The following is a 27,241-nucleotide window of genomic DNA, read 5'->3' as shown; positions in this document are numbered from 1 at the left end:
CCATAAACACAATAATAATTGAAATCGTTTTGGGCAATGTTTTTGAATATGATATTCTTTAACTAAAAACAGAGGGAGCATTCTGATGTGACTGTTCGGAGGTAGTCTTTCTTAACACCAACAAACTGATCATATAGGGCCCGAAGTAGGTAAACTCCAATTTACCACTTCTTAAATACCGAATCATACCGATTCGGTATTTGAGAAGTGGTAAATTGGAGGGGGGGAGATGTGGGTATTTCAGAATCGGTAAATACCGAATCTGTAAGATTCGGTATTTACCGATTCTGTAAATACCGAATCGGTATCCCCCATTGATTCCTATGGGCCTTGAAGCCCATAGGAATCAAAGGGCATTACCGAATCGGTATTTACCGATTCGGTAATTACCGATTTCTGCAAGGGTGCAGGGGGTGTCACTTTGACACCCCCTAGCACCCCCAATACAGGCTTGGGTGCCATGTGGCAGGCATACATGCCCTAGGGGCAGATCTGCCTGCCACATGGCATAGGTGTGCATGCACACATGTGCATGCACACCGGAATCGGTATTTTACCATGAAGTTGTATTTCATGGTAAAATACCGATTCAGTAACACCTGTGGGACTCAGAAGAGTCCCACCTACATTAGGAATTTACCGAATCGGTAGAATTACCGAATCGGTATTTTACCGATTAGGTAATTTTACCGATTCGGTAAATGTGCAGTTACCTACATATGCCCTTGGAAACGGGCACCTACATACCAAATGCAGCGACGGCTCGTGGAGGGAGTTACGGTGGGGCAGGAGGGTGGGGAGGGGGAGGGGCAGCGCGGAGGTTGCTAAAAACCGGCATATGGATAATTGCAGGTAAGTAAACAATTTAATTAATAAAACGAATTTCGTAGTGCGCCTTGCATCGCAAAATGCAATGCAGTGCGAGCTACGAAATTCGTTTTATTAATTAAATTGTTTACTTACCTGCAATTATCCATATGCCGGTTTTTAGCAACCTCCGCCCTGCCCCTCCCCCTCCCCGCCCTCCTGCCCCACCGTAACTCCCTCCACGAGCCGTCGCTGACCAAATGGCCATTTACCGGTGGGAAACGGCCGAAATCGGCCGTTTCCGACCGGTATTAAGGCTCCTACATCGGGCCCATAGTTCTTTGAATCAGCTGTTTGAAAGCCTTATTTTTGAATGGGGCTCACCTGGAGCCGCTCTTTTCCAGTACACAGCAACTCCAGCAACAGGAAGGCGAAATGGGGAATCAGTTACTGTGTGGTTGATAAAAGAAGCCCCCCATTTCATGATGTGATCGGTGTGCAGTGGAAGTCACTCTGAAGTACAAAACTCCAACCCGCTAAATATTGTCACAGTGCTTTACCTCGTGTGAATAGTGTATTTATGCTCTGTAAAAACGATAAAAGAAGTGTTGACCTCTCTGTCAGCACAAAACGTGTATTTAGATGTCTGGAGTACATGACTTGAGGCCCCAGGCGAGGGCCGACGCAAGGTTTTGTGCCCCGAGTTCTTCGTTCTTGTTGGCTCACAGCGGCAGTGCTTGGGGTGAGTCAGGCCGGCCTCCAAGCACTGGTATCAGAGGTTTGCTCAGTGGGATGGCCCTGGCCGCGGGTCTGTTTACTCTGCGGGTCTGTTCAGTTTCAGGAAGAAGTTTGGCGTTTGCTTTTTAATGTTAACAATTTCAGTTTTTATTAATGCAGTCATTTGAATTTTTTTTGGGAATGGAGGCCTGTGGGCTCCTAAAATAAATACATAGCAGCACACTTCAAAAAGAGTTTAATGTAAATAAATATATTAAGTGCAGCCACCCCTGACTCGCGAAGAGAACAGCCGTGATCCCGTGTTCTATCTAGCAGCGCAAGATTCGAGGAAATGTGAAACTGTTAAAAGTTCCAGAAAGTCGAAAAAGTTGATAAATGGTCATTCAGATTTCTCATAAACCTTTTTTTAACCGTTCAAAGGAATTTTTACTGATAATAGAATGTACATTTTTATGTGGTGGTGGTGTTCACTGTGATTTGAAACTCTAGAAACTGCATCCATTCTGAGCTCTTTTCAGAAAGGGTGTGGGGAAATTTATAAATTGCACTAACTCCTGGGTAAGGAGAACCCACATGATGTAAAAAGTGGCGGTACAGTTCGACAACTGATGGGAATATTTTCACCTACCCTTGGGTCTGTCTTTCCCAGTTGATTGATCACGTGCATTTTTTCCACACTTAATCACGTGGTGCTATCTAAAGATTAAATTCACAATACTTTTTTTCTGTCATGTCAAGGGTCTTCGATGAATTGAGCTCTTCTTTCTGCCTGACTCCTAGATACTTTGTATGTATTATTGTTACCTCAAGCCTCCCCAGTGGCTGCTTGCGAGAATACTTTATATTTGCCACTTTAATGGATCTAAAGAGCGTCTGAGCTGATGCCTACTTTTGAATATGAGGGCTTGGCAATAGTGGAATGAAAGCTCAGTGGTTATCTTTGGGTAAATTAATATACGGGTGGGCCTAAGAGCCCTGAGAAGCCCTCGCCCCATTTGAAGTGCACCTTTCTGCAAGTCACAGAGAAAGTGTGAAGTGCGAATAAGGTGCTACGAGCACCATCTCAGCACAGATGTGCACTAACTTGAAATGTTTTTGTGGCTTTTCAAGATTTTCTTTTTCATAAAATCCTGTCTTTTTGCCTCCAAGCCTGTCTTTTAACCTACTGCTACAGGAGGCCCTGCCCAGAGTATACTTTAAAATGTCCCCACTCTTGTAAGAGATTTGCTAAGTTCTTGGTGCTCAGATGCCAGCAATTTCTCTTTCGGTCTGCGAAAACTGAAGAGTATTCTAGTTAGATAATCCTGATGTGATGACTGATACTTGCAGTGAAAGAGACAGAGGATTAACAGTGTCCCTGGCAGCACTTTAGTGGTTCTGTGTTGACGCTTCTTCCAAACTTTTCCTTAGTTTATGATTTTTTGGCAGGTTCTTCTGGCTTGCTCTTCCCGGTACAAAAGGAGCTCGGTCCTGTCTTCTCCTGCTGTATTTGATCCTTCTTAGGCACAGGTGTACTAGATGCTTCTTTCTTCCCGCTTTTCCATGAAAGGAGAGACAAAGAAGAAACTCATCCCCATTTAGGCGTTGACTCATCCTTGCTTATCTTGGCTTTACCCCATTCCCTTCCCATCAATATAATGAGAACTGCTTCCATGTCCTCCTGCTCTGGTCAAGGAACTTTCTGCATCTAGGGCATGGCTGGCGGTAGGCCTGTGTACAGTGTGTCCAGGTTCCTGTGAGTTAGACACCGTCGTCCTAGTATGGAAATGCCAAAGGGGCCACTGTCTCATCAGTCTGTCACCAAATAAAGGTGACACTTGTGTTGCCTCTCCTGTTGCCAGTGCTTAATTTGAGCCAGTGGTTTCCGGAGTTCAGCACCAGCACTTAATGATCAACACAGGTGTTTTTTATGAGCACCAGTTAAGGACATCATTTTGGGGAGATTAAGTGATTTGCCCAGATTCACAGGATGTTGAGCCGACGCCGAGACTTGAGCCTCTAGCTCCAAAGTCAGCAGCTCTGGCCATTACGCCACATCGTCTCCCCGCTTTTATGGTTAGTAGTTTGCTCTGTTTAGGCAGCGCTAACTGGAGAAATGGGCTGGCACAATCTGCCTCCCTGCTAGAGCCCAGGCGCTTATGTTTTTGAGCAAATTAAACACTGCCTATTGCTCACACACTGGGCCTCTCAGTCTCCCGAATCTATCCTGCAGACCCATCACACGCAGAATCATGGTAAAAACATGAAGTAGGAGGAGAAGATCAGCTGCATTGTGCTTCCCTCTTTCCTGCTAGTATCAGCAGGGTGTCCCTCCTAACAATGGATGCTGCCACACTACATCCGAGGCCATACAACAGCACTTTTAGAGTTGCAGTACTTCAGCGTTTTCTTTCTTACCATCTGCACAGCCGTGGCCCGTGCAGGTAAGAGCGGTGGGGTTGATTGGGGGGGGGGGGGCATGGGGGTGGGGAGGAGAATTTCAACATACGGCCACGTGGGAAAATTACATAAAAAATGTATTTCGCCTCGTGGTGGTATGTCGAAATCTCCCCCACCCAACCTCACCGCCCTACCGCTCTTACCTGCATGCGCCGCAGCTGCATCTGTATGGACTTCAGTTTATATTTGCCTGTGCTTGACTTCCCTACTTGAAGTGCCTGTAAGCGTGTCATAAAGGTGCTTTAAGTTTGACTCACTTTTGCAGTAACTAGTACACAGCTGTGAATTTCACTATTTGCTCAAGTTCTGCTCTACTCTGGTAAAATAACCCATTAGCCAACAAAATTGATTATTTTCTATAAGCAAATCGAAATATTAACTTAATGTCAGCATTAGTTGCTTCTAGCGTTAACATACTTACTACAAGTGGCAACTTCGACAACATTCCAACCATTATCCATTTGCTGGCTGTAAGAGGTAAATTAAGCTCTGCCTTGCTGATACTTTTTAAATAAATACAGATAGACCGCCTACACAACAAAAAGCCAAATGCATCCAATTACCTACAAATTTCTTCAGTATTTGTATATAGAAATCTCAGTTTGAATCTTCTCAGCTGGGAGTTATGCTAGTCTTTTCGCAGTGGAAGCCGGGCTTTGTTCTCCTGTGCAGCTCAGCCCGTCTGGAATAATTCACAAACATATTAGATAGATTGCTGCTCCCAAAAGGCATAATGAAATAACCTTCAGTGCCAGCCTTGGGGAAATAAGCTCACAATCAGGGCTCAGGCAGATTTCTCGATTAAACAAAGAACTAACTGTGCACAAATTGCTTCACCACAATTTGCAAAGAGCGCACTTTATAAATTTCTTGCAGATGTAGAGCTGATATTGTTAATCAGAGTGGCAGGACTGTGAAAGAAAACGTTTTCCACATCTTGCTGGGGCTATTTTGATTTCCAATTGCACAGTTAACCATTCTTACCCAGTGTAAATTGTTGTTAAAACAAGCATGTTTCTTCTGTCACTCTAAAAGGTTTCTTAAAACTAGACCTAGTTGCAAAAGATAACAGACAGTGCTGTGCACCAAGCATTTTAGCCTATAGTGTGTGTGTGCGTAAACAAATTATAATTTTTAATAAGAAATTAATTTAAATATACCACTGCAAACACACATACCCACACACATACCATCAAACTACCAAAATCAAGCAACTTTCCACCAAACTGAACAGCCACCCAAGATGGGAAATGAATAACTATGCAACCGAGCAGAAAGAAACAAATGGCAAAGCCCTTCTGCACACACACATTCATCCATCTAATGTTCTACAAGGATCCAATATAATCCATTAGAACATTCTCATCATGCTGACCATTATACAATATGATTCCCTCTAAATATATTGTGAAGTACTATGGAATACATTGTCCACAGACCACATTTACTTAGTTCAATGAGATTACCAGACGAGCGCCCAGATTCTAAAATTCCTGCTGGACTATATATATGGTAGATAAATACACTTTACAAATGTGTGTAGCGTAACAGAACAGAAATAAATCGTTCATTTTTATTTCTGTTTCTTAGTCTGAGATTAGAGCCCATACTCATGTTGAAAATAATAGAGATGCACCATCTATTTCAATATTTTGTTCTTAGTTGTTTCACTCTTTGAAATTTGTTTTGTAAGCATCCATCTTCAAGCTGGACTTGGTAAATCCATTAATTTTGCTGAAACAGCAACAGAGGTTCTAGCTGCTCCAGGAAGGTAGTTTTTCTTAAAATAACACTCCTGCTTTTTAGACAGAAAGTCGCTGTACATAAATAGTGCATTGCTTGTCTTTTTGCACTGTTCTCTCTACTAGATGTTACCCAGGCTGACCTAGCCCCTCTTGCTTGAGCTACCACATCCCTGCTCTTTTTCATCTCATATTCTCACAGCCCAACTCAAAGCTTACCTAGGTTTTCTCAGTAGCAGCATTCTCTCCTGCATGGTTAGGATTACGAGTGAGTGAGTGAGTGAGTGAGTGAATGAGTGAGCAAGTGATTGAGTGAGTGAATGAGTGAGTGAGCGAGTGAGTGAGCGAGTGATTGAGTGAGTGAATGAGTGAGCGAGTGATTGAGTGAGTGAGTTAGTGAGTGAGCGAGTGATTGAGTGAGTGAATGAGTTAGTGAGTGCCTCAGTGAGTGGATAAACCAGTTAGTTAGTGTTATAAAGTGTGCAGAACACACTTCACAGTGAGCTTTTAAAGGTCACAATAAAATTGGCAGCCATAGAAGGCGGGGTCGAATCGTCAAAGATCACGCTTTATTAGTTTTTTGAACATCCTAATGTCCTTCTTAAGTCTGACCTGTAATGATCACGTGATTCAAAATGCGGGACCCAGGCACTGAAGGATCTCTGTTTAAGGAAGTGGCATGGATGCAATGACAGCATAAGCATTCTCAGGGATGTTGACCCTGGGGATTCTACTTGGCATCCTCAAAAGCTCAGTGTGGTCTTTGACATAACATGACACTGTGACCGCTAACTCACGGACATTACATTCAGGGGGAATATTTTTACTCTGGTTTATGTTGGCTAAGACACGTTCAGGCTTTGTCCAACCTTCTTTAAACCATTTGCATTTCCATTTCATTAGAAATAAAAATGTAATAAAAAATAAAGTGTTCATTTCAGCATCTCAAGTAGAGGCAAGGGTAATAATACCTGAATATTTTTGGTTTGGTAGCACTACCAGTCAGGAGCATACGAAGTGATGTATTCAACAGGAAGACACACCTTTGTTTTTATTAAAAAAAAATCGCAGTGAAATCTACACCAGATGTATATTCATCACATTAATGTAAACTTTCCTCTCAGCCAGATGCCTGGCTTCTGAGGTCATGCGCCGCAGTAAGCGATGTTGTAATGAACTTTCGCAGTGCCAGCTCAGAAGCCTATTTGTTCCATCCTTTGAAACCTGTAGAATTAAAAGAGACCAAAACTGCTCTCCCAGGGTTCCCGCATCTCCTTCCTGTATGAGGGTCGCCATTTAAAACACCAGTAAGAAAGTTGTTCAACATAAACTATGCTTTGCCTGTGAAGCACCATTGTGAAGAGAAAAGCCCAGCGAAATTTAAACTTGCAACAAAAAAATCGTACATTTTCCAGATTAGCTGGTTTCAATCAAGCTAAAAATGATTTCGTAAGCCTGAAGAAAACTTTGCCCAGACACAGTTCATAAAGAGTGAAAATTGGGAATTTGGCAAAACTACGCCAGCGGGGAAAAAAGTGCACCTCGCACAATCTTACTTAGTTCACTACTAACATTTTATTTTGGTTCACATCCTCATATGACTTATTTTAAGTAGGAAAAAGTTACATAGGTGCTTCAGTCCCGCTGCTGAAGCAACACATAAAACGTTTAAAGCCATGCCAATCTGTGTGCGTAACCCTGTAGGCGGACATGAAAGAAAGATTGGCAAGAATTTCTGCTGCTAAGCAATGGATATACCTGGAAACCATCAATTTTTGGGCCCCATTGATCCCCTCTCCCACTGTTTCAATATTGTCTTTCTTACTGCAACATTTATTCAGCCTGCCTCTACTGGGGATGGGGCGCAGTTGCTCCTAAAACTGAGAGCATCTGGGTATTAAATAGCAGAAAAAAGCCATACTCTCTTTATTTGCACTGCATCTTTAAACTTTTTCAAAACAGTTTTGCTGATTATGGTGTTAACCCTCATCTGTTTTTGTTTTTTTAATTATCACAACATTAGAAAGTGCACTTGAATATACTGCAGTCTATCGCCACTTTGAACTAGGATGTATCAGGAGTAAAAGTGAAATGAACAACAGAAAATGCATTGGGTGGCAGTCTAGTTTTGACAAATTGAGTAGTCAAGGTATGTGCTGCGACGGACTGAGAGTTGGTACAGTGATGCGTGCCAGGACATAAAGATGGCTGTCATTAGTGCTTACTGAAGGTAGTACTGCAGTAGCAAATGCTACTCTTGGCCTTGCAATTGCTGGTCTAAGGGGTCAAGAATGCAACAACATGAACAGAAAGTAAAGATGGGTCCTTGAATCCTGTTCATGTTCAGTAGTTTCTACAACTTGAGCTTCTACTATGAAATAAAAGGCTACTGAGGAGGCAAGAGTAGAACAGAAGGTCTCACCTTCGATGTCTTTTGGGGCCAAAGGGTGTTTGATGTCACCTCTACTACACCTGAGATTTTGGTCAATCAACATCCATGTGAATAAGGTGATACACTTTCTAGAGAGGATAATTTGTGTTCCACCCTGTTTACAGCTAGTGCTAGATTACTGTTTGGCAGCAAAATTCCACCACACTGATTTTCTTTCTGGTTCCCATCACCACTGTGTTTTACTAGCCTTTCCGTTTTCTTAAATGTCAATCTTTCCCTGATCCTTTCTTTCCGAGCAAAAATTGTGGTTTGTGGTACGGCCTGTTTATATCACGGGCTCCAGCATTCTCATGACAGTCTTGGCAAAGGCTTCTCCACAGCATGCCGGGGTGTACAAAGTAGCTGCTACAGCTGCACCTCCGCATGCTGTGACTGAAGAAGCGTGGCTGGGTTTGGCATGGGACAGCTTCACATCCTGAACACTGATTAGGGCATATTGCTATAACAGACAGAACTACCAAACAAGGCTGCTCAAGAAACCCATGAACCAACCACAACCTCTGTGGGAATATGAATTTTAAAGAAAAGTCTAAGCTCGCTGTTTCCCCAAGAGGGCATTCGTCAGAAAACGTCAACTAGGAAAGCCCTTCCCTCCCTGATCTATTTTCAGGCAGGAGCCGAGTGTTTTTTTTCTCTATTGGCGGCAAAGTTGTGCAGAGCAAGCTGAAGGCCTTGTTCTGCTGTTAAGTGTTGAATGTGTTCACTACTTACTACAGGTTATGGAGATGAATCATAGACACCTTCGTCCGAAGTTATTATGAATTTTGCTGTTTACTTTATTGCACATCTGATATTGCAAGGTAGAATGACTTTAATCAGTAAAACCGTTTTTTTTTTGCATATTAGGGTTTTTCTTAATGTAGAATGCACGCAGCCCACATCCGTTTAATTGGGGTTAGGTGGAGCAAGTGACACAGACCAACAAAAAGGCAAAGTAAAGCAGCTTTTTGATGTACTTGAAATGGGTGTGAATGGGTTGAGTTGGACAGTGGTGCTTTACTTACCTCTTGTGGTGGTGTGTGGGTCATTAGTTCAAGAATGATCCTTTGCATGCTGATGGCTTTGTATTACTAGCATGGAGACGGCGCTTTACGCACTGTGACAGTGCCAGCATGAAGATGGTGCTTTATATGCTGTTGGAGTATTAGCATGACTAGGCTGAATTCCATGCTAAGATCCATATGGATTACTGTCTTTCAAATTAAGATTTACATGCTAGTTATTGGTTTAGGTGTGAACGTAAAAGTGCAGCCGTGGTGAATCTGCTCCTCCAACTACAACCATTAATGCACTGTGAGCCATTGTCCTTGGACACATGACTGTATGGTCAGTGGTATGTATCTCACTTCATGCATGTGGATAGGTTTTTCTCAACTTACACAATGTAAATGTGGGTATCTATGGATTGATCTACATGCACCCCTGTCTCATTGGTCTATTTCTTTCTAAATTACATGTCTCTTCACTTCGACGCCATCTTCAAAGAGGGAGGGATCTCTTATGATGTCCTAGCTTACGTGTCAGGCTGTAAGGAGAAAATATAACCTTGATTAGACCAGAAATCTTTTTACACTCTGTTAATACTTACGCCAAGTTCATCAATGTTCTCTACTATTGAGTACTGCTGAAACTCTGTGGCAAGAACAACAAGCATTGGCAAAGCCAATAGCTTGCGCCTATGCGAGATCTATTGGCTTTGTGAATGTTTTTATTTTTACATGTTGCACTGCAGCGTAGGCTGCTGTACCTCATGGCTTCAAGTAAAAAAGAAAGTGATATGATGTAGCCAGCGTTGATCGTTTCTCTTTTAAGCCATGTAGCACATCAGCCAGCGCTGTGGTGCATCATGTAAAAAATAAGAAGAGTGCTGGGGGGGTGGGGGTTGGGAGGCTGGCAAGCAGCATGATGGAAAAGGGAAGGCTTGTGTGAGACAATGGACAGTGGGGGGACGGTGGTGTGGGGGACAATGGACAGCAGGAGGAGGGCAGGGTGTTTGGGACAAAAGTAGCTGCAGTGACGGAAGCAGCGAATGAACACTCCAAAAGGAAAAGGTACTTGGTCAGTGTTCCAGAGAAGGCAAAAACACACAAAAAGAAAAGAAGGGAGACAGGAATCCAACAGGAAATCTCACACAGTCAGTAATGAAAAGAAGGGAAATTACAGTGATAAGAAAGCCAACAAAAGGTAAGTAATGGGTGGGCTATAAGCCCTTTTAAGATTTTGTTTTATTTACAAGGGATTTCTCAAGCGCTGTGCAGCGAAACCTAAAAAGTGCTTCAAATATGATGTTAAAAACACGTGTGCACCTCTCTGAGCATGCTGGTCCTGACCCTGCTCCACATCCATCTCAGTAGCGGCCTTTTCCACTGACTCCTGTGGACAGACTCATCTCTCATAGTCCTTTCATTACTTGTTGGGCTTTTTTTCTTCAACCCATCTACTTTCTAGGTCCCACATTTCTTTACAACTTAGGTAGTGGTGCACACCTATGCATTAAGCTGTGCAGGAGATTCTTTTTGGTAGCTAACTAGGGCAGAGACAGTTTTATCTGCCTTTGAAACACCATCAGGACTGGACATTGGCAGATGTGTAGCTAAGAGAAATGTACAGCTCCCACATGTGGAATCTGGATCAGTTATTTTATCTTTGTAGCATCTAGGTGCTCAGAACCCATTTCCATTAATATACACCAGACAAGAAGATATTTATTTTGCTCAAATTAGATTTTAGTCAAGGATAAAGGACACAATGCCTCCTGTTGTGGATTCATTTGTGCCACGTTCTTAGTACTCCTGGCTTGCTCACAGGACCCGATTCACAAAGATTTTGCTATGACTTACACTTATAGTACTTATGAGTTCTAGGGGTAAGCTAGATGTACTTCAGTCTTAATCCTGAAATTCATAAGTAGGCCAGGAGTACTATAAAAGTAATTCAGACTTACGCATCCAACAATCTTTGTGAATCTGGCTTATGGAATTCAAGAGTAAGGAGCGGGTCTGCTAAAGTAAGTTACAAAAAATTCTTTGCGAACCAGTCCCAAAGTGTATTTTGATAAATTATTGGAGCCTGGTAATTGAGATAGAGAGGTTTTTTCTTTTTACAATGAGTAATTTCTACCTTAACAGACCCCAGATGGTTTTCTACTTCATGCCAAAAAAGGAGTGGAAGAGGAGATGCGCTGAAATGGTTTATTCCTGTCCCTTTGACCAATGCATATGGTACTCTCCCTAATTTAAGACCAGCCATTCAGTGGTCATATCCAAATGCAGACATTTTAGTAAAATGTTGACAAGGGTAGAGATAGTTTGTTATCAACATTGTCAAAGATATCAAAATGCATTGCTGAAATATTCTACATTAGAAGTTCTGCATTGGGCATGTTTCCACTATTCAAGTACAAACTTATTTGAAATCAAAGAAATGCATTTAAAAACTAAATAAACAAATGTATTATACATCGACCCTCTGATGCCTAACTTTCTTTAAAAAAAAAATCAGTTGTACAGATTGGAGAGAACGTAACATCTAAGAAGTTCAACTATTCCCACCGCCTTTTCTTTTTTAAAGGATTATGTAGCCTGGATGAAGTTTCAGAGTGTGGCTTAAGAGACTTAAAACAGAAGGAAAATAATAAGACGTTTGTTTACTTTTCCTCTAATTCTGTGTCTGTCATGCTTGTTTTTCTCCTCTAGCTAAGTAAGGGGTGGAGTCGACATAGAGAAACTTCAAAGGGAGAGAGATCGTTCTGTAAACTAAGTATCAGGACACAAAGCAGGAGCTGCTTTCCATTAGACTTGGACAGCAGACCCATCTCTCCCTTCTAGTGGGGCGCTAATACATAGCAGGTTTTTAGGTCGAGCCTGGGCAGCGCATGCTCTGCTCTGTGCAGCATCCTGTATTGAGGTAGGGACTTGAAGCTCCACCCACATTTTTTATTGGCTTGTGTCATTGTCCACCATAAACTGTGGCTGTTCATTGGTCAAAGGGCTTAGTAGTCCCTCCTTAGTATCGCCTTGTCTCATTTTGTAACGTTCCATGGCAACACCCCCTGTTACATGTGTTGTTGCTCGGTAAGCTTTAATTACAGCCTCGGAGCACTATTTTCTCAAATATTTTTATTTATGTTTTATAGCACGCATTTGTAATGCAATAATTCTCACATTTGCGAGAGTTTGAGCTTTCAGCATTGCAAATGACAATGCCTTTTATTTACCTGTTTTAAAAACCACACGTAAAAAAAGGCATTGTCATTTACAATGTCAAACGCTCAAACTCTCATAAATGCAAGACCTATTGCATTACAAATGCTTGTTATCTCTTACAGTAGTGAGGGGTGCCGCAGAGGGTGCTAACAGCCTTATTTCCTTTCCCATTACTAAGGATACTCACATGTGCCTTGGGTTGTAGTTTCAGGGGCAGATAATTCACTGGAGTTATTACTTGCACGTGCAGATAATAACACATAGAACACTGGACTGTTTAGAGCTCCATTGAACACAATGCGGTGTCACAGGTTCAGTATTTGCTGTTATAGACCTTGTGCTTCTAACATTCCAATGCCTATCTTTATCTTTATCTCACTTTAAATTTAGAACATTATACCCTCATTGGGTGAAATGTTTTAAATTAATTATATCTCTGTTGTCTTAAACTACACTGGGCACTAAAAAGCTTCTCCTTCGTTATAGGCCCTTGCCTGCGGCTCAGGACTGTAGCTCAAACAGATTCTGGTATACCCTTTGACGGCTATGCTTTCATGCTATATTAAGACACTGAAATGTTACGAATGCATTTGTAGACAAAGGAACTGGAGAGCACCAATGATGCCTAGTTTAGGACTTCTTATCTCCAAAATATCTTTGTTTCTTTTTAAGTTTCACAGTTTTTTATTTCGAAATATAAGCCTCTGTTGATGGACTATTCTGATATTTATTTATTAAAGTGCTTTCGGCCCTTAGTACAAAAAATAGCTGCTTTTCACACATACAATTAAATGATTAAAGATTTAAACTAGAAACTTAAATTGCGAAATGCTCTAAAAACAAAGTGCATCACTCCGAATTAAAATAAAAACACATAAAAGGATATACTGAGCTAAAAAGCAATAGGATCTTACAAAGTTTTTGATCCAACACATTTTCTTCTTAAGCATCTTGGAGTTTTGAACAAATTTCCCAGCTGAGCCTCAGATATTGGCTGGCTGCTTTTGATGCTTGGCTCACTAGGTCACACAACAAAAATAATATTAGGTCTGCAGCATTTTCGAGCTGCTCTTTGTTATGTTATGTTATGTTATGCTAAGTAGGTCTTCTATAGCGCACGGCTACTCCAAAAGAGTGTCCCGGCGCTTTTATTAGCGACCAGAAAAGACAAACGACACACAACAAAACAGAACCAATACAGAGAAATAAAGGAGATCCAGCAACAGAGAGAAAAGGGCAAAGAGCCATGTTTTAAGGCCCTTCCTAAAAGCCAGTAGATTCGATGTACTGCGTAGTGTCAAGGGAAGAGAATTCCAGAGCTGCGGAGCTCGCAGCCTGAAAGAGCGGCCTCCAATACGGGCCTTTTTTACTCGGGGAACCACCGCCAGGAACAGAGACTCAGATCTCAGAGATCGGGCCGGATGGTAGAAGGCGAGCCTCCTTTGGAGATATTGAGCTCCTGAGGCGTACAAAGCCTTGTGGGCCAGTGTCAAGGCCTTAAACACTATCCGCTTCCGGATAGGAAGCCAATGGAGCGACTGCAATAGGTTAGAGACTCTGGCCCGCCTGTGGAGGCCAAAGATGGCCCGCGCGGCCGTGTTCTGGACCACCTGCAAGCGTTGCAGGAGATACTCCGGCAGGCCAAGATATAATATGTTGGAGTAATCTAATCTTTGCATAGATACTTGGTTATTGTGTTGGACCTGACCTTAGCATAGTGTCTGCAAAGCAGCATAACATATTCCAGGTCATCTCTTTCACCAAAAAGGCATTTGTCTTAGACTGTCTGGTTTCTTCTGTTCTCCTGTTCTTAGTCATATTCATTAGTAGGCACCTCCCCCTAATTAGGGCAAACAATCTTCTTTCCCTCTGGTTCACTAGATATTGTTAAGCGTTTGGAAATGGGTTGAACAAGTTAGCATGACAACTCGGTTGAAGGTTACCAAGGGCATTGATTTTTTAAAGAAACTTTAAGCTCAGAGATTGCTTGTTAACTATGGCGTTCAGCTTCTTGCATATCAACAGGTTCATATTCGAGGGCAGGGATAGACCTAGTCTTGCAACTTCCTTGTTAGATTGAATTGCATAACTGGATTTTGACCGCATAGAGAGATGTTCATTTCATGCTTGGTCTACAAGGTTAGTGCTTCTCGAGCTTAGCCTTATTTGATAGAAGCCACCTGACATTGTCTGAATGGAAGTATAGCCAATGTCTGCTTCCAACACTGCTATGGGGAAACTTGCTGTAAGTTTAAGAAATGATTTCCAGAATGTCCTCTCTTAGAGTCCTCTGCTCTCACTTGTCTTGTCTTGTCAAGCCCCCCACATCTGTGCTCATATGTGATTTGACATCCAAATTTATTTGGAAAACTTTATTAATAAAGATAGAAACCTCTAACTGTGCATGTGCGCCAACCTCAGAAACTTCTGATTTATGCCTAGTGGTTTGGATATGGGATTACAATGTCAATGTTTTGTCCATTATTAACCCTAAGGATGCCACTTGCTCCAACTTCTTATGCTTTATGAAAACGAAAAAGATGAATTCACGTTTACTCCTGAAAATCATTATCTTGGTTTTGCTGGTATTCATTACCAGGTTGTTTGTTTACAGTAGGTTTCCATAGCTAGTATTATAGCCCTTAGAATGAGCCCTTCATCAAGGCCTCTTTTTAGGTCTCGCCTAGCGACGCAGCACATGCGCGCCGTTCGCCATGGCGAGATCTATTATTGCCGCTTTCTGTGCCGAAGGGAGACAGGAGATGGCACGCGCGGACAGGGGATGTGCACGCGTATGGACAGGAGATGTGCACTCCGTACGCATGCACATCTCCTGTCCCCGGAGGGCTGGCGTTACACAGGGCGCGCATCGCACGCTTTCACTTTTCCTCCCCCCGTCGGCTCTACGGAGCCAGTTTTTTCTTTGCAGGGACTACAAGGCTTTGATTGTCCTGAAGGTCCAAATGGAGAGTGTGGGCTTCCTGTGAGTACTGTTCTGTTGATTTCATTTATCCCCTTTATTTCCTTATCACCTCCGCTTCTCTACACTTATTTTTCTAAAACAATGTATTTTCTTCCTGCACTCTGTTTCCGCATGCTTACCTAGCAAACTATTTTTAAATGTCACTCACTGGCCCCCCAGAATGTAGTACAACCACACTCACGATATTTCTGGCCAATACTGTTAAACACATCAACTGCAGAGAAGACTTGTAAATTCTCATCACTGTGGTTGTGTGTGCTTAATTGTCATGGGTTGACAATCTTAATTTCACTAAAGTCACAGGCTGATATGGTCCCATACTTTCACGTATTTCTCCTGTTAGGCTTTTCGGTTTGTTCTGTTGTATAAGGTGAGCCCATGCTCTGCCGTAGACTATAAATCCAAGGAATAGCTGTTGGTAGTTCCACTATTTCTTGTTACATACGGAGACACATCTGTTACCTGGACGCCTGTGGGTTTGTGGCCGAGAGATTTCCCTCCATGGCTTTCGTTTCAGCATTGTTTTTTAGCAAGCAATAACAAAATCCATAGGATGGGCATTGGCAATTGTGCCTTTTTTTTATATTTCTTATGCATATGCAATAGAAATTAAACATTTAGAAATAGTTAAAAATAAATAAACAAAAGGACAGATTGGCCCTCAGCACTAAGTGCTCTGCTTTCTAAGTGCATGTGTTACTAGGAAATACTATCCCAGGCAAGACAGCCAAATGCCTAAGTGGGCTGATCCATTTTGTCTGCAGTGGTCAGCAGAAGCAACATGTGAACGACAATTTAACATATCAACGGATGAAGAGGGCTCACTCAGAACCTCCTCTATGTATATATTTTAATTCATGACTATTTTAAAACCCGAGAAAGGCGAGTAGGCAGGATCCAAAAAATGCATAAACAACTGTACCGTGAATGTTATGTTTTGTTATGTTATAAATTGTTTTATAACGCACTCTGTTACTGACTAGTATCCTGGCGCGGGACCTGGGCCTGGATTGCTCCCTTTCTGACTGTGGCTTTGCATTGCACCCACCTTCACCTATTTCTTGCCCAAAGAGCTGTCACATTTGGTTTATGTATTGGCCTTTAGTGGGTATACAGTTTGACATTCAGCGTCTGAACAAGATGCCTTGGAGCAAATTCTATACCCTAATCTCGCCCACGAATATTTCTTTAGTTCACTTTCAAGCCCTCACAACTGAAGAAGAGCCTCCAAAGTGAAACTTTTGTAACCAAACTTCACTGGTGTCTGTACATTCTGCTTCTACCATGCATTGTTGTATGTGGCTTTTTCTAATGACCCCATGCATGCATGGTTTATTTAGCATCTGGTGGGATTGTACACCATCTGGTAATATCTAATGCCGAACAGTTCTTGTGCGTGTGTGTATGTGTGTGTGAGTGTGTGTGTGTGTGTGTGTGTGTTAGCGTGGGCATGTGTTTGGTACCCTCTGCTAAAGCACAAAGACCGCTTTGTTGGTTGGATTGGCCACCTTCTATTTTAGCATTAGAAATTAGGTCACTGAATGTTCACCTTTCACCCCTTGCTGAAAAGTGCTATGTTGAAATGCTCTGGCCCGGTTTTTTAGGTCTATCCTGGGCAGCGCATGTGTTGCTCTGCAAAGCATGCTGTGTTCGAGTATGACCTTGAAGCTCCGCCCATTCTCCACCCATATTTTTCATTGGCTTGCGGCATTGTCCCTTATAAATGCTGGCTTCTGATTCGTTAATAGGCTTGTTAGTCCTTCCTTAGTACACCTTGTCTTCATTTGTAACCTCCTGGGCCCTTTTACTTCTGTTGTTACAGGGGATTACTTTTTTAGTCTGTAAACACTATTTTCTTTCATGCATTTCTCTTACTGCAGGCATGACATACTTTCCTGCAACATTCATCGCGCCATGCGCGCTTTCACTTTCCAAGCCACCTGGGACAATGGTGGCCGCTTCTTTGAAATGAAATGGGTGTCGTGCTTACAAGAGTTTGAGCTATTAGCATTGCAAATGACGATGCCTTTTATTTATGTGTTAATTAACAAAACTGCAATAAAAGGCATCGTCAATTACAATGCCAATAGCTCAAACTCTCGTAAATGCGAGACCTATTGCAAATGCTTGTTAGTTATGGGCATGCACCTGCAAGCCTGTGCCTAAAGCTTGGCGAAAGGGCCTTCATCAATAATGGACACCTGTATAAAATATCTCCAGCAACTTACAGCCATATCAAGTGATATAGTCCCCAAAGCCCGGGTATATAATGCTATTTCAATACATTGAAATGATGGAACCAACACTTCGGAATACAATGTGGCAGAGGTCAAATATTGAATGGCCCAAAGCCTATGTTTCCTTTGTTCCATAGGCCCCCTTTTCTCACACAGACCTCAGTTGATAGATTGTTCAAGTAGCATTCGAGCCGTCCTGCCTTGGACTAGATATACTTGTCATTAATGTTCTCTCTCTCTCTCATGATAGTGGACTAGTAACTCAGGAACAGTGTATTTAACAACTAGTAAATGAGATGGTATTTCTCAAAATATTGATGATATACTTTCTAAGCACTGCTGTGTTTTCTAAGATACTCTAAAATGCGGAAACTGTTGCTTATAAGCAATATTTGTTATTGGACGTGATATGTCACAAACACACTGCAGGAAGGCAAATAAATATTGTTTTCACAATGAACATAGAAAAATGTTAGAAATGTAGCTACATTATGTTTTTTGAATGCTCGTTACTACATTCATTTTGGGATTTGATTCAGAAACATCTTTCACTAATCTTTGATACTCCAGTAGAGCTCTCGTTACCTTACGATTTTATTAGGTCCGTGGGCTGCATGCACTCCTTTCCCCTTGGACGATACTGACATGCAGTTGTTAAATCTCCTCATATCCATTGCTGTTAAAATTATTTTAACCGAGTGGAAATCCTTTAATCTCCTGTCCTATCATACTTGGTGGGCCTGGGTATCATTCCTTCGTGGGGCCCATACTTCTGTTGAAGAGAAACATTTTACTCCATTCATCTCTATTAAGATTTGGAGGTCTTTAGATAAGTATATGAAACTGTCCTCGCTAGGTTTGGTAGCCCAATATCCTTTTGTCTCTACTTCTTAATTTAATTTATCTTTTCCACTGCAGCGGGTGCCTCCATCTAACAGTTAACATTTATTTATTTATCTATCTAATTATGTATCTACCCAGTTACCTATCATTTTATGTATCTATATATCCTCCCCTCTCTCTTTCATCCTCTTTCCTCCTGTTTCCCTGTTCATCCTTCTTTCTATCCTATCTTTCTCTCTTCTTTTTCTTCTCCTTCTTATAGTTTTTGGATAATTTGCAATGCAGCTAATTTTTTGTTATCATTTTATTATCTACTTTTTTTTAAATTGTATACTTTGATTTAGTACTATTTGTAATTTTGTTATTTTTCTAACATGGATTCTATATTAGTGTTTATATTTTTCCAAATGTTTTCATTACTTATTGCTTACTTTATCCTGATGGATTGCATTTTATTATAATTTTATGAACTTTTACTTTTTAAAATAATAAAGATATTGAACAAAAAAAAAGAAATGTAGCTACACAATTATGTGGCGTACATTAGAATCTTTTCATTTATTAATGAACATTTGAAATCACATTTTCGGGCATCAATTTTCCTGTGAACCACACTAAAAAAAAGAAAACACTATTAACATGAATGTGCATGCTGCTATTGTTTAACTGAGCAAAGGGAACCGAGGCTCAGCATAGGACATCATTCCCAAGTGATAAATGAAGAAGTCAGAAAGCAGAGCGCATATAAGCATATTTTGCTGCCCTGCCATCTTTTACGTAGACTTAAAAAACTCTATATTTGTAAATGACCAGTCACGTTTGACAGTTGTCTCATTTTTCGTTATAAATAAACCAGACAAGATAAATCTACCTTAATGTTGCGCTGAGCTATAAATCAAAGAGCATGGAAATATGGCGTATGTCATGGATGTGTAAAGTACTGAGCATAGTGTTGCCATTACAATTTGACTAATATTGAAACCTCATTTCAGGGGCACACCTGCTCTTATGTCGGTTTGTATATATATAACACCTAATATTGAGCGCCAGTGTACTAATAAAACATAGATACACACATTTCTTACTAGAATAAAGAGCTCAACTTTCTTTTTATTACTACTGTACAGTGAAGTTACTGATAAAACAACTGTTATTGGCCTACAGATTCTATTTTAGGATCAGTGTATATGCGTTTAAAAAACAGTTAAAGGTTAATTAAGGTTCAGCGAACACAGAACAGAACTAGCCCCTAAATTCCCGAGTTATGGATTGCATGCAGCAGGCCAAACCTCACAACCTTGCCATGTTTTGCACTTTGTAGATAGACTTTTTTGCCATTGGCTAAAGAGTTGTACTAAGCATTGTGCGTTGCAAACCATAACTGGTGTGTTTCCGGTATTTTTCGGTTTTGTGCTCATTAATAAATTGGTGATAAAACATTGTACAACGACCTATGAGGCATATGTATCAAGCCCTTTTCCCGTTCACAAACTAGGCCCGTTTGCAAATGGGAAAAGGTCTTTTTGGGATGTATCATCCCAAAGGGCATCGCAAAATAGGGAATCGCTAAATTTGCAATTCCCTATTTTGCGATTGCATTTAAGGTATCACAAATTGCGATGCCTTAAATGTGACACAGGACGCACCCAAGTATTGAGATTTTGGCATAAGAAATCGCAAATTACCACCTACTTCGAGTTGGTGGTAATTTGCGATTTCTTTGAAAAATTAACTTTTTGGCATTTTTCAATGTGCAATGTGGCGCATATACATGCATATGGGCATGTATGTGCGCCACATGTGCACACATACATATTTCAGGGGTGCAACAGGGCGTCCTTTTGACACCCTTACACCCTTGAAATTGCATTTGCACTTTCCGAGTACCTAAATGGTTCTCTCAAATTGCGAATGTCTTCCCATTCATTACGATGGAATAAATAGGAAACTATTCCTTAATTGTGAATCACAATTTGCGATCCACAATTAAGAAATATTAAGGAATCGCAATTGCGATTCCTACATACACAAAAATCGCTATTAAGGACTCGTAAACCCTTTTTTTAATACATATGCCCCTATATAAGGAACAAACGCAACCTCTAAAGACTAGGCTCAGGTGAAATGTAAATTATGCTGCATAGTTTGCGTCACGCTTGTCCAAATTCTCACGAATTATCGCCACAACCAATGCATACTTATGCTTATGTTTATGGCAAAATTGTAGAACTGGAGCATAGAAAAAACACAATCCACTAGAGTACGAGCTGATATTGTCATCGGCAACTGTGTGTTTCACACTATTTGTATGCACTAAAGGTATCCTTGCTAGAAAAACTGGCACAATGGCTCATTTTTAAAGATTTCACTTGAAGTCTCCGAAACACAATCTCAACAGTTTCTAGAAAACGCTTAATGAGCTGAACGAGTATTAAGTTTGGCTATTTTTTTGCAAGTTTTTACATTAAGTTTTTGCATTAAATTCCACGTGTTGACATCTCTATAAGTTTCTGCTGTCTTTCGCAATTCGCCTCCGATATGCGCGCCCATTGCGTTGAGAGGGACAGTTTCGTGTCTTAGGTATGTGGCTGAACGGCTAGAGCGGCCGGCTTTGAAGCTGCGCAACCAGATTCGAGTCTAGCAGGGGAGTTTCAAGCATCCGATGATTCTGGGCAATTCACTACATCTCCTCGTGCCTAACATGAATGTATCCGTCTGTAATGCACTGGTACTCATGTAAAGCGCTCCGACACCTTCGGGTCGAGTTCGCGCTATATAAAACTGCAACAAACAAAAAAGTACAAAGCTGTACCCATTCACGTTGTATTATTTCGCTGAGCTAGGGAACAAAAGAGAATATTGGTGTTTAACATCACGTCTTTCTTTCAGGCGCTCCGAAAATCATCCCGAGGTTATCGTTTTGTTGCGCGCGCAGAGGTGTGAAGTGTTTGTGAAACGGCTTTTGAAGTGTCGTTCCGCGTGGCTGCTGCTCGGGGCTGTAGACGAGCGCGTGTTTACAGAGGGCCGAGGGTTCCTTCGCCGCTCATAGTTCCCCTCAAGTGCTCGCATGCAAGTGCTAAACTGTTTGCCTTTCTAATGAAGTGACCTGTTTGTTTGCGGTGCGGAGCAGCAAGTGTTTAAACAGAGCTCCGAGTAAACCCCGGAGTAGTTCAAATAAACGCCTCCTGCTATCTGCTTTGTGAAGGGGGAAGGAAAACAGCTTAGCCACAGTTTACCTTTGGGAAGAGTAGTTAGAGGAATTGTTTAAATAATAATCCTGACAGAGAGCGGATGTTATTGAAGCCTTGTATAGTTGTGCGATAACTGCTGGGTGTACCAGGGCATCAGGAGGGTAGGCCTTGTTTAATATTATTAGGTGAACAGCTGCTCCCCCAACTTAATAAATGTTAAAAAAAAGCATTTTCGTCTCAATAATGAGTCTTTGTTACAATATCTCGCAACAGTACACCAAGATTGCATTTAGGTTTTTAAATATTGTTTTGCCTGTAAACAAGGGCATGCGCTGGAATTTTAACCCTATCCATGCTGATGACGGAACCGCTCTGTCATCAGCCGCGGTGGAGCTGTGCTGATGACGGAGCGGTTCCGTCATGGCCCGGCCGCCGCGCCTGCGCGGCGGTGATTTCGCGCCTACGCGGCGCGTTCTATTGAGCGGGCAGGGCCATGACGGAACCGCTCCGTCATGAGCACAGCTCAACCGCGGCTGGTGACGGAGCAGTTCCGTCACCAGCATGCGCCCGCCGCGCGGCCGCCCCGCCCCCTTAGCACTGCGGTGGAATAGCCGCCGCAGTGAAGGGGTTAAAGTCCTTTGGTGATTCCGTGAACACGCTATATCTGTTTGTAAAAGACCTTGTTTCACACTTTGAGATCCAGCGTTTGTAGAGTGAAGACCAAGCGCTTGTCCCAATTCCACAAAGATTTTGCTCTGAGCAGGTGTGGCGTACTCTTGTAGCTCTAGCTACGTACTCCTAACTTCCAGGAACAAGGGCGGCCTTTAGCACGGGTAAGCTGGGCCTATGCCCAGGGCGCCGACCTCAGGATGGGCACCGGAGCTCCCTGCAACAGTCTTCCTCTGACTTGGATCCAAAGAAAAGTGTGTTTAAACAATTTTTCTGATGGCTGCTTCCGCCCTTGCCAGCTTTTTTTTCTTTTTCATGGTGCTCTTTAATCTTGCCCCCCCCCCCTTCACTTTCCTCTTACTCAGCGGCGACCGGCCCAGGTAAGCGCCATGAGGTAGGGGAGGGCACGGCCAGGGGGTGGTGGAAGTCGACAGAAGACGGAATATGTATTATTTATTTACTTAATTATATCTATTCCGTCATCTGTCGACTTCCCCCAACTCCCACCCCGCCCCAACGTATTTACCTGTACTGGCCACCGCCGCTCCTACTCCTCCCACATTTTCAGTGCATAGGCAATAAAGGAGAGCGAGTGGGAGGTGGCCTCAGATTTGGTTTTACCCAGGGCTCTCTCTGAGCAAAGGCCAGCTCTGTTCAGGAGCAAGCCATAAGTACTACAATAGTAAGTAACAACAAATCTTTGTAAAGTAAGACCTCATAATCAGTTTCCCAAAACCCAGAAGTATTTCAAAGAGGAAAAGAGCAATGTCTAGGGCCCAGTGTCTGTGCAAAGAAGGAAAGGATCTTCTTAAAAGCAATGGTGTTTGTGCTTAAGTGTGTTAGTGAGCCAAAGTAATGTATAACGTGGTCACATCCCAAATGGGCAGTATTACACGATTGTCATTGTTTTTCCTTGACATTTGTATAGTACATTACTGCAAGTGATGAGGCCTTGCAGCACTCAACTTTATCTGATATATTCTAAACCATACCATGCATGTTTGGCTAGTAGCGTGTGTGGTGCAGTGTGGTCTATGTGGAAAATGTCCAGTGTCATGTGCAAGATTATTACTGATTCCTTCGTGTTCTGATGGTCACTATTCTTGCAGTTGAGAACTTTACTGTTCTTTCCATCTGTCCTTTTGATTCTTCCATAATGTTTATTTTTTTTTTTTTGTTAAATAGGTATCATCTAACTTATATGGTAGCTTATATATTGTTTATGGGTCCAAGGGGGTAAACAGTACTCACTGATCGCTAGTCTTCATCATAACTGTTGGCACTTATGTAAAAGCTTAAGTGTATCCAAGGATACCCCTCATGGACCTAGAAGTGTTATTGATTTCTTTGGTTATAGCCTGAGATAGTGCATCTCCCATGTAGTTTTACTTGTAAGAGACAAGGTAAAGCCAGGCCTAAGGAATGCTCCCTAAAGGATGTCAGTGATCTTCCAGATGTAGGAACTGTAGGGGCCAAGGGGACGACTTGCCAGATTAACTAGGATCAAGTGCAACATATCTGCCATTTGTTTGCTCAGGGACTCCGGATCTGCAGAGGAAAACATCAGACATGATTCTGAAAAGGGATCCTTGCTGTAACCCACCAGAGCCTGTATTAATAGTCTAATCTGAATTAAAACAAAGAGTTTGCATTTCATGCCGACAATCATTTTTGTCTGTTGCACACATCAGTGTAGACTCTGATAAAAGCAACAATTCTGTATTGATTCTGTGGCACAAAAAATCATACCCGACCTGCCGAATGAGAATTTGCACTCAAAGATGAAGCACTTAACAAAGAACTTAATTATGCTGGGTGCAGACCGGCAGAGTGAGCCATGTAGCAGCAAGTGTTCTATTCCCAGAAGATGCTTGTGCACACGTTTGCACTGGGAACTGCATATTAGTGAAAGATGGACCAGGTCTTTGAAGAGGCTAGACAAGTTTTCACTGTGTAGGTGGCTACTGCCCTCGTGGTTAAAAGGTGTGGGTGTTTAATTGGTGCAGTGAGTGACTGCACTTGCCTGTTGGTGGATGCCTGGAGGGCTCTCTTACCCCTTTCAAGGGGCACCTTTGGGGTTCACTGACTGTGCTCAACCTCTGTGTGGCTTACAATAAAAAGAAGGGATACATATCTACTGTGACTGTGGGACACTTTTTATAATGTGGTCAGACAAAGTTTTGTGTATTGATCCTGTGATTTTAATCCATAGATAACATCCTACATTAGGTGTGTTTAACAAATGTGATTGAGGGACTAATATATGTACATTTTTTAGAATAACCCCACAATGTGCAAGAGTTCAATTTAGATTCACTGCATGTATGATGATATTATGTGGCTTTTCTGAAAATCTGGCATGAATTTGGCCCTCCTGCACCTCATTTGGAAAACGTGGGCTACATGGTGGGGGCCAACGAATGGTTCCAGAATTATTCTTCAACTGCCTACTAACATTTCTTTATCAATTCTAATGTGTTACAGTCACTTTAAAAGAATTTGGTATCTCCTGGACATCTGAAAAGGGCAAAAGATTGAAAAACATTGAACCATTTTTGAGAAGGCTATGCTTTTGGATAGTGTAGGAATTATTTCATACAACATCAGGCCCATAAACCTTAAAGCGTTCAGACAATTTTCAAAAGAATGAAATCCTGCTGCAAACAGTGAATCCCACCGGTAAAATAGTGATCTTATTCTGAGTGCAGTGGTAACACTTGAGTAGGGGCCAAATAGCAACTACGTATAATTTCACAGTATGCATTTTGCACAAACTGTTCTTTTGTCCCCGGGATTTACTAATGTTAACACCTTGGCTGCTAGGGGGTTTTCCCCTCCTGTGCTGCAAAGTGGTATTTATCATTGTTCATGACAAGGTCAACTCGTCATAAGCACAGCTCAACCGTGCCTCATGACGAGCTGGCCTTGTCATGAGCATGTGCAGATTGGACCAAGATGCTGTAATGCTGCTTGCAATAGCCATTACTGCACTGATATCACAATTTCTCACCACCTTATGCATGAGAGAAAACTTGCTATCAGGTGCAAAGTTTCCCATCTTTCCTAAAGTCATGGTAATTATATTGGCAGTTTTTTGCGCCTTATTCTTACCAGTCATTTGTGATGAAGCCCAGAATGTTTCAGATAAATCAGAAACGATTAATGTTATTTGTTTTTCAAGTAATATTTCACAAAATATAAACCATGGAAGAAAACGCTCAAAAATGAAAATGTTTACTGCTGAGACAATGTTGTTGTTCCTTGTTTCCACTGTGCAAACGATTCCCTTAGTGCCAAATAAGGATTTAAATGCAAGTTCGTATTAGTAGTGTAAAGTAAGTTTGTCTCCCGTTAACTGTATCCTTTTATTTTATTTTTTTAGATCCTCAACCCTTTTTCCCAGCCTTCCATCCTCCAGTGCCAATTGATGCACGACATCACGAAGGACGGTACCATTATGACCCCACACCTATTCCTCCACTGCACATGTATGTACTCAAATGTTACTTATTTAATGCTTCATGCTTATTAGACTAAAACTATAACACAAAATGTACATTTAATGAGAAGTAGTTTAATCTTGTTTTAAACTATGTACGGTATTGTATGTATTTGTATATCCCTATACATAATGTACTTTTAATTGTTATTTTTATTTATTGTCTTAAACTTTGTATTATTTGTATAAACTTTTATGGTCCTTGGCGAACGAAATAAAGTTATCGAACGAACATTTCATTGTTTCGAATGCTGAAACAATTGTTTAAAATATTCAAAATGTTAAATATTCAGATACCATTATCAGTGCATGGCCATATAGGGATATGAGACTCTGGATAGCTGCCACACTTTTTAATAAAACATATGTTCAAAAGTAATTTAATCTACAATGGACCGCTTTCAATCCCTCAAGTGATTATGCGAGGTACTGTGCCACAGGTGCTAAGTAAGAAATCACAGACACTGACACTGACCAAAAGTAGTAAAAATGGGAAAACAACAAGTATAATATAGGACTATCCAATGAGGTAACTTCCATATGTCAGATAATAATATACTCACTCATTTACTCGATCACCCACTAACTGATACACTCTCTCAAATATTAATAAACATTATTCAGTTCTCACTGGTTAGAGGCGGCAGACCCGAGAGCAGAGGACGGCCCGGGACCAGGATTCGATTCCCGGCGCGGCAGGTTTCTGGACCAGGGTCAGCGGACTCGATAATTCTCTCGCCTCGGTGCCCACTCTGATCAGCGTTCACACTCGGCAACTCTGGGCATTAGCTTGCCTCATCTTCACTAACAGCCCCACCAGACCGCCGGGGATGCATGGTCTCACCCTGGAGATACCCATTAAGGGACCATCTCTCAGGGAAGCCAGGAAGGGTTTCGCAGCGGTCGAAGCGCCTTGGGACCCTCCGGGTAAGTAGTGCGCTATATAAATGCCTATACATTTACATTACATTTACATTTACATATAGTCCACTTCTAGAACATTTTCGAATGGCACCACTACATTAAAGCAACACTTGAAAGTTTACTAAACAAGCTGCTCATTTTCTGTACATGCACTTTACACATATTTTATTTACATTATTAATACACCATTCCAAAATGGCCATCTACCATCTTGGAACAATAAATTCAAAAATCAGAAATGGTGGATCCGTCTTGACATATGCATGCATATGCATGGCGTCCGATGGTCACATATATGTCATGATACTGGACCACAATATGGTCATGACTGTTGAGCATCAGCAATAAACATTTCTTTTTGCCAGTGCTAAAAAGCTTCAGCAAAAAAAGCTGTCAAAGCAGGCATGCAAGACCGATGGGATGTGCCAATGCTTGCTGAATTGACAACCAGAGCTAGGCAAACAGACCTTAACTAGACAACGTGGCGTGCCCCACCAGGGGGAAACTTCTCC

General features: G+C 41.7%; 1 protein-coding gene across 1 annotated transcript in view; it reads left to right on the top strand.

The window, feature by feature from the left end:
- GLI3 (GLI family zinc finger 3) overlaps positions 1–27,241 on the top strand; it is a 394,212-nt gene that overhangs the window by 199,819 nt on the left and 167,152 nt on the right. The window contains exon 4 of the mRNA XM_086964868.1: positions 25,689–25,794. Coding sequence (XP_086820994.1) covers positions 25,689–25,794 — 106 coding nt within the window. The remainder of the gene's footprint in view (positions 1–25,688; positions 25,795–27,241) is intronic.

The sequence above is a fragment of the Lissotriton vulgaris genome, chromosome 4_1 (assembly GCF_964263255.1).
Source record: "Lissotriton vulgaris chromosome 4_1, aLisVul1.2, whole genome shotgun sequence".
Classification (NCBI taxonomy): domain Eukaryota; kingdom Metazoa; phylum Chordata; class Amphibia; order Caudata; family Salamandridae; genus Lissotriton; species Lissotriton vulgaris.
Note: the sequence above shows the minus strand (reverse complement) of the source record. Positions and strands in the feature narration are given on the sequence as shown.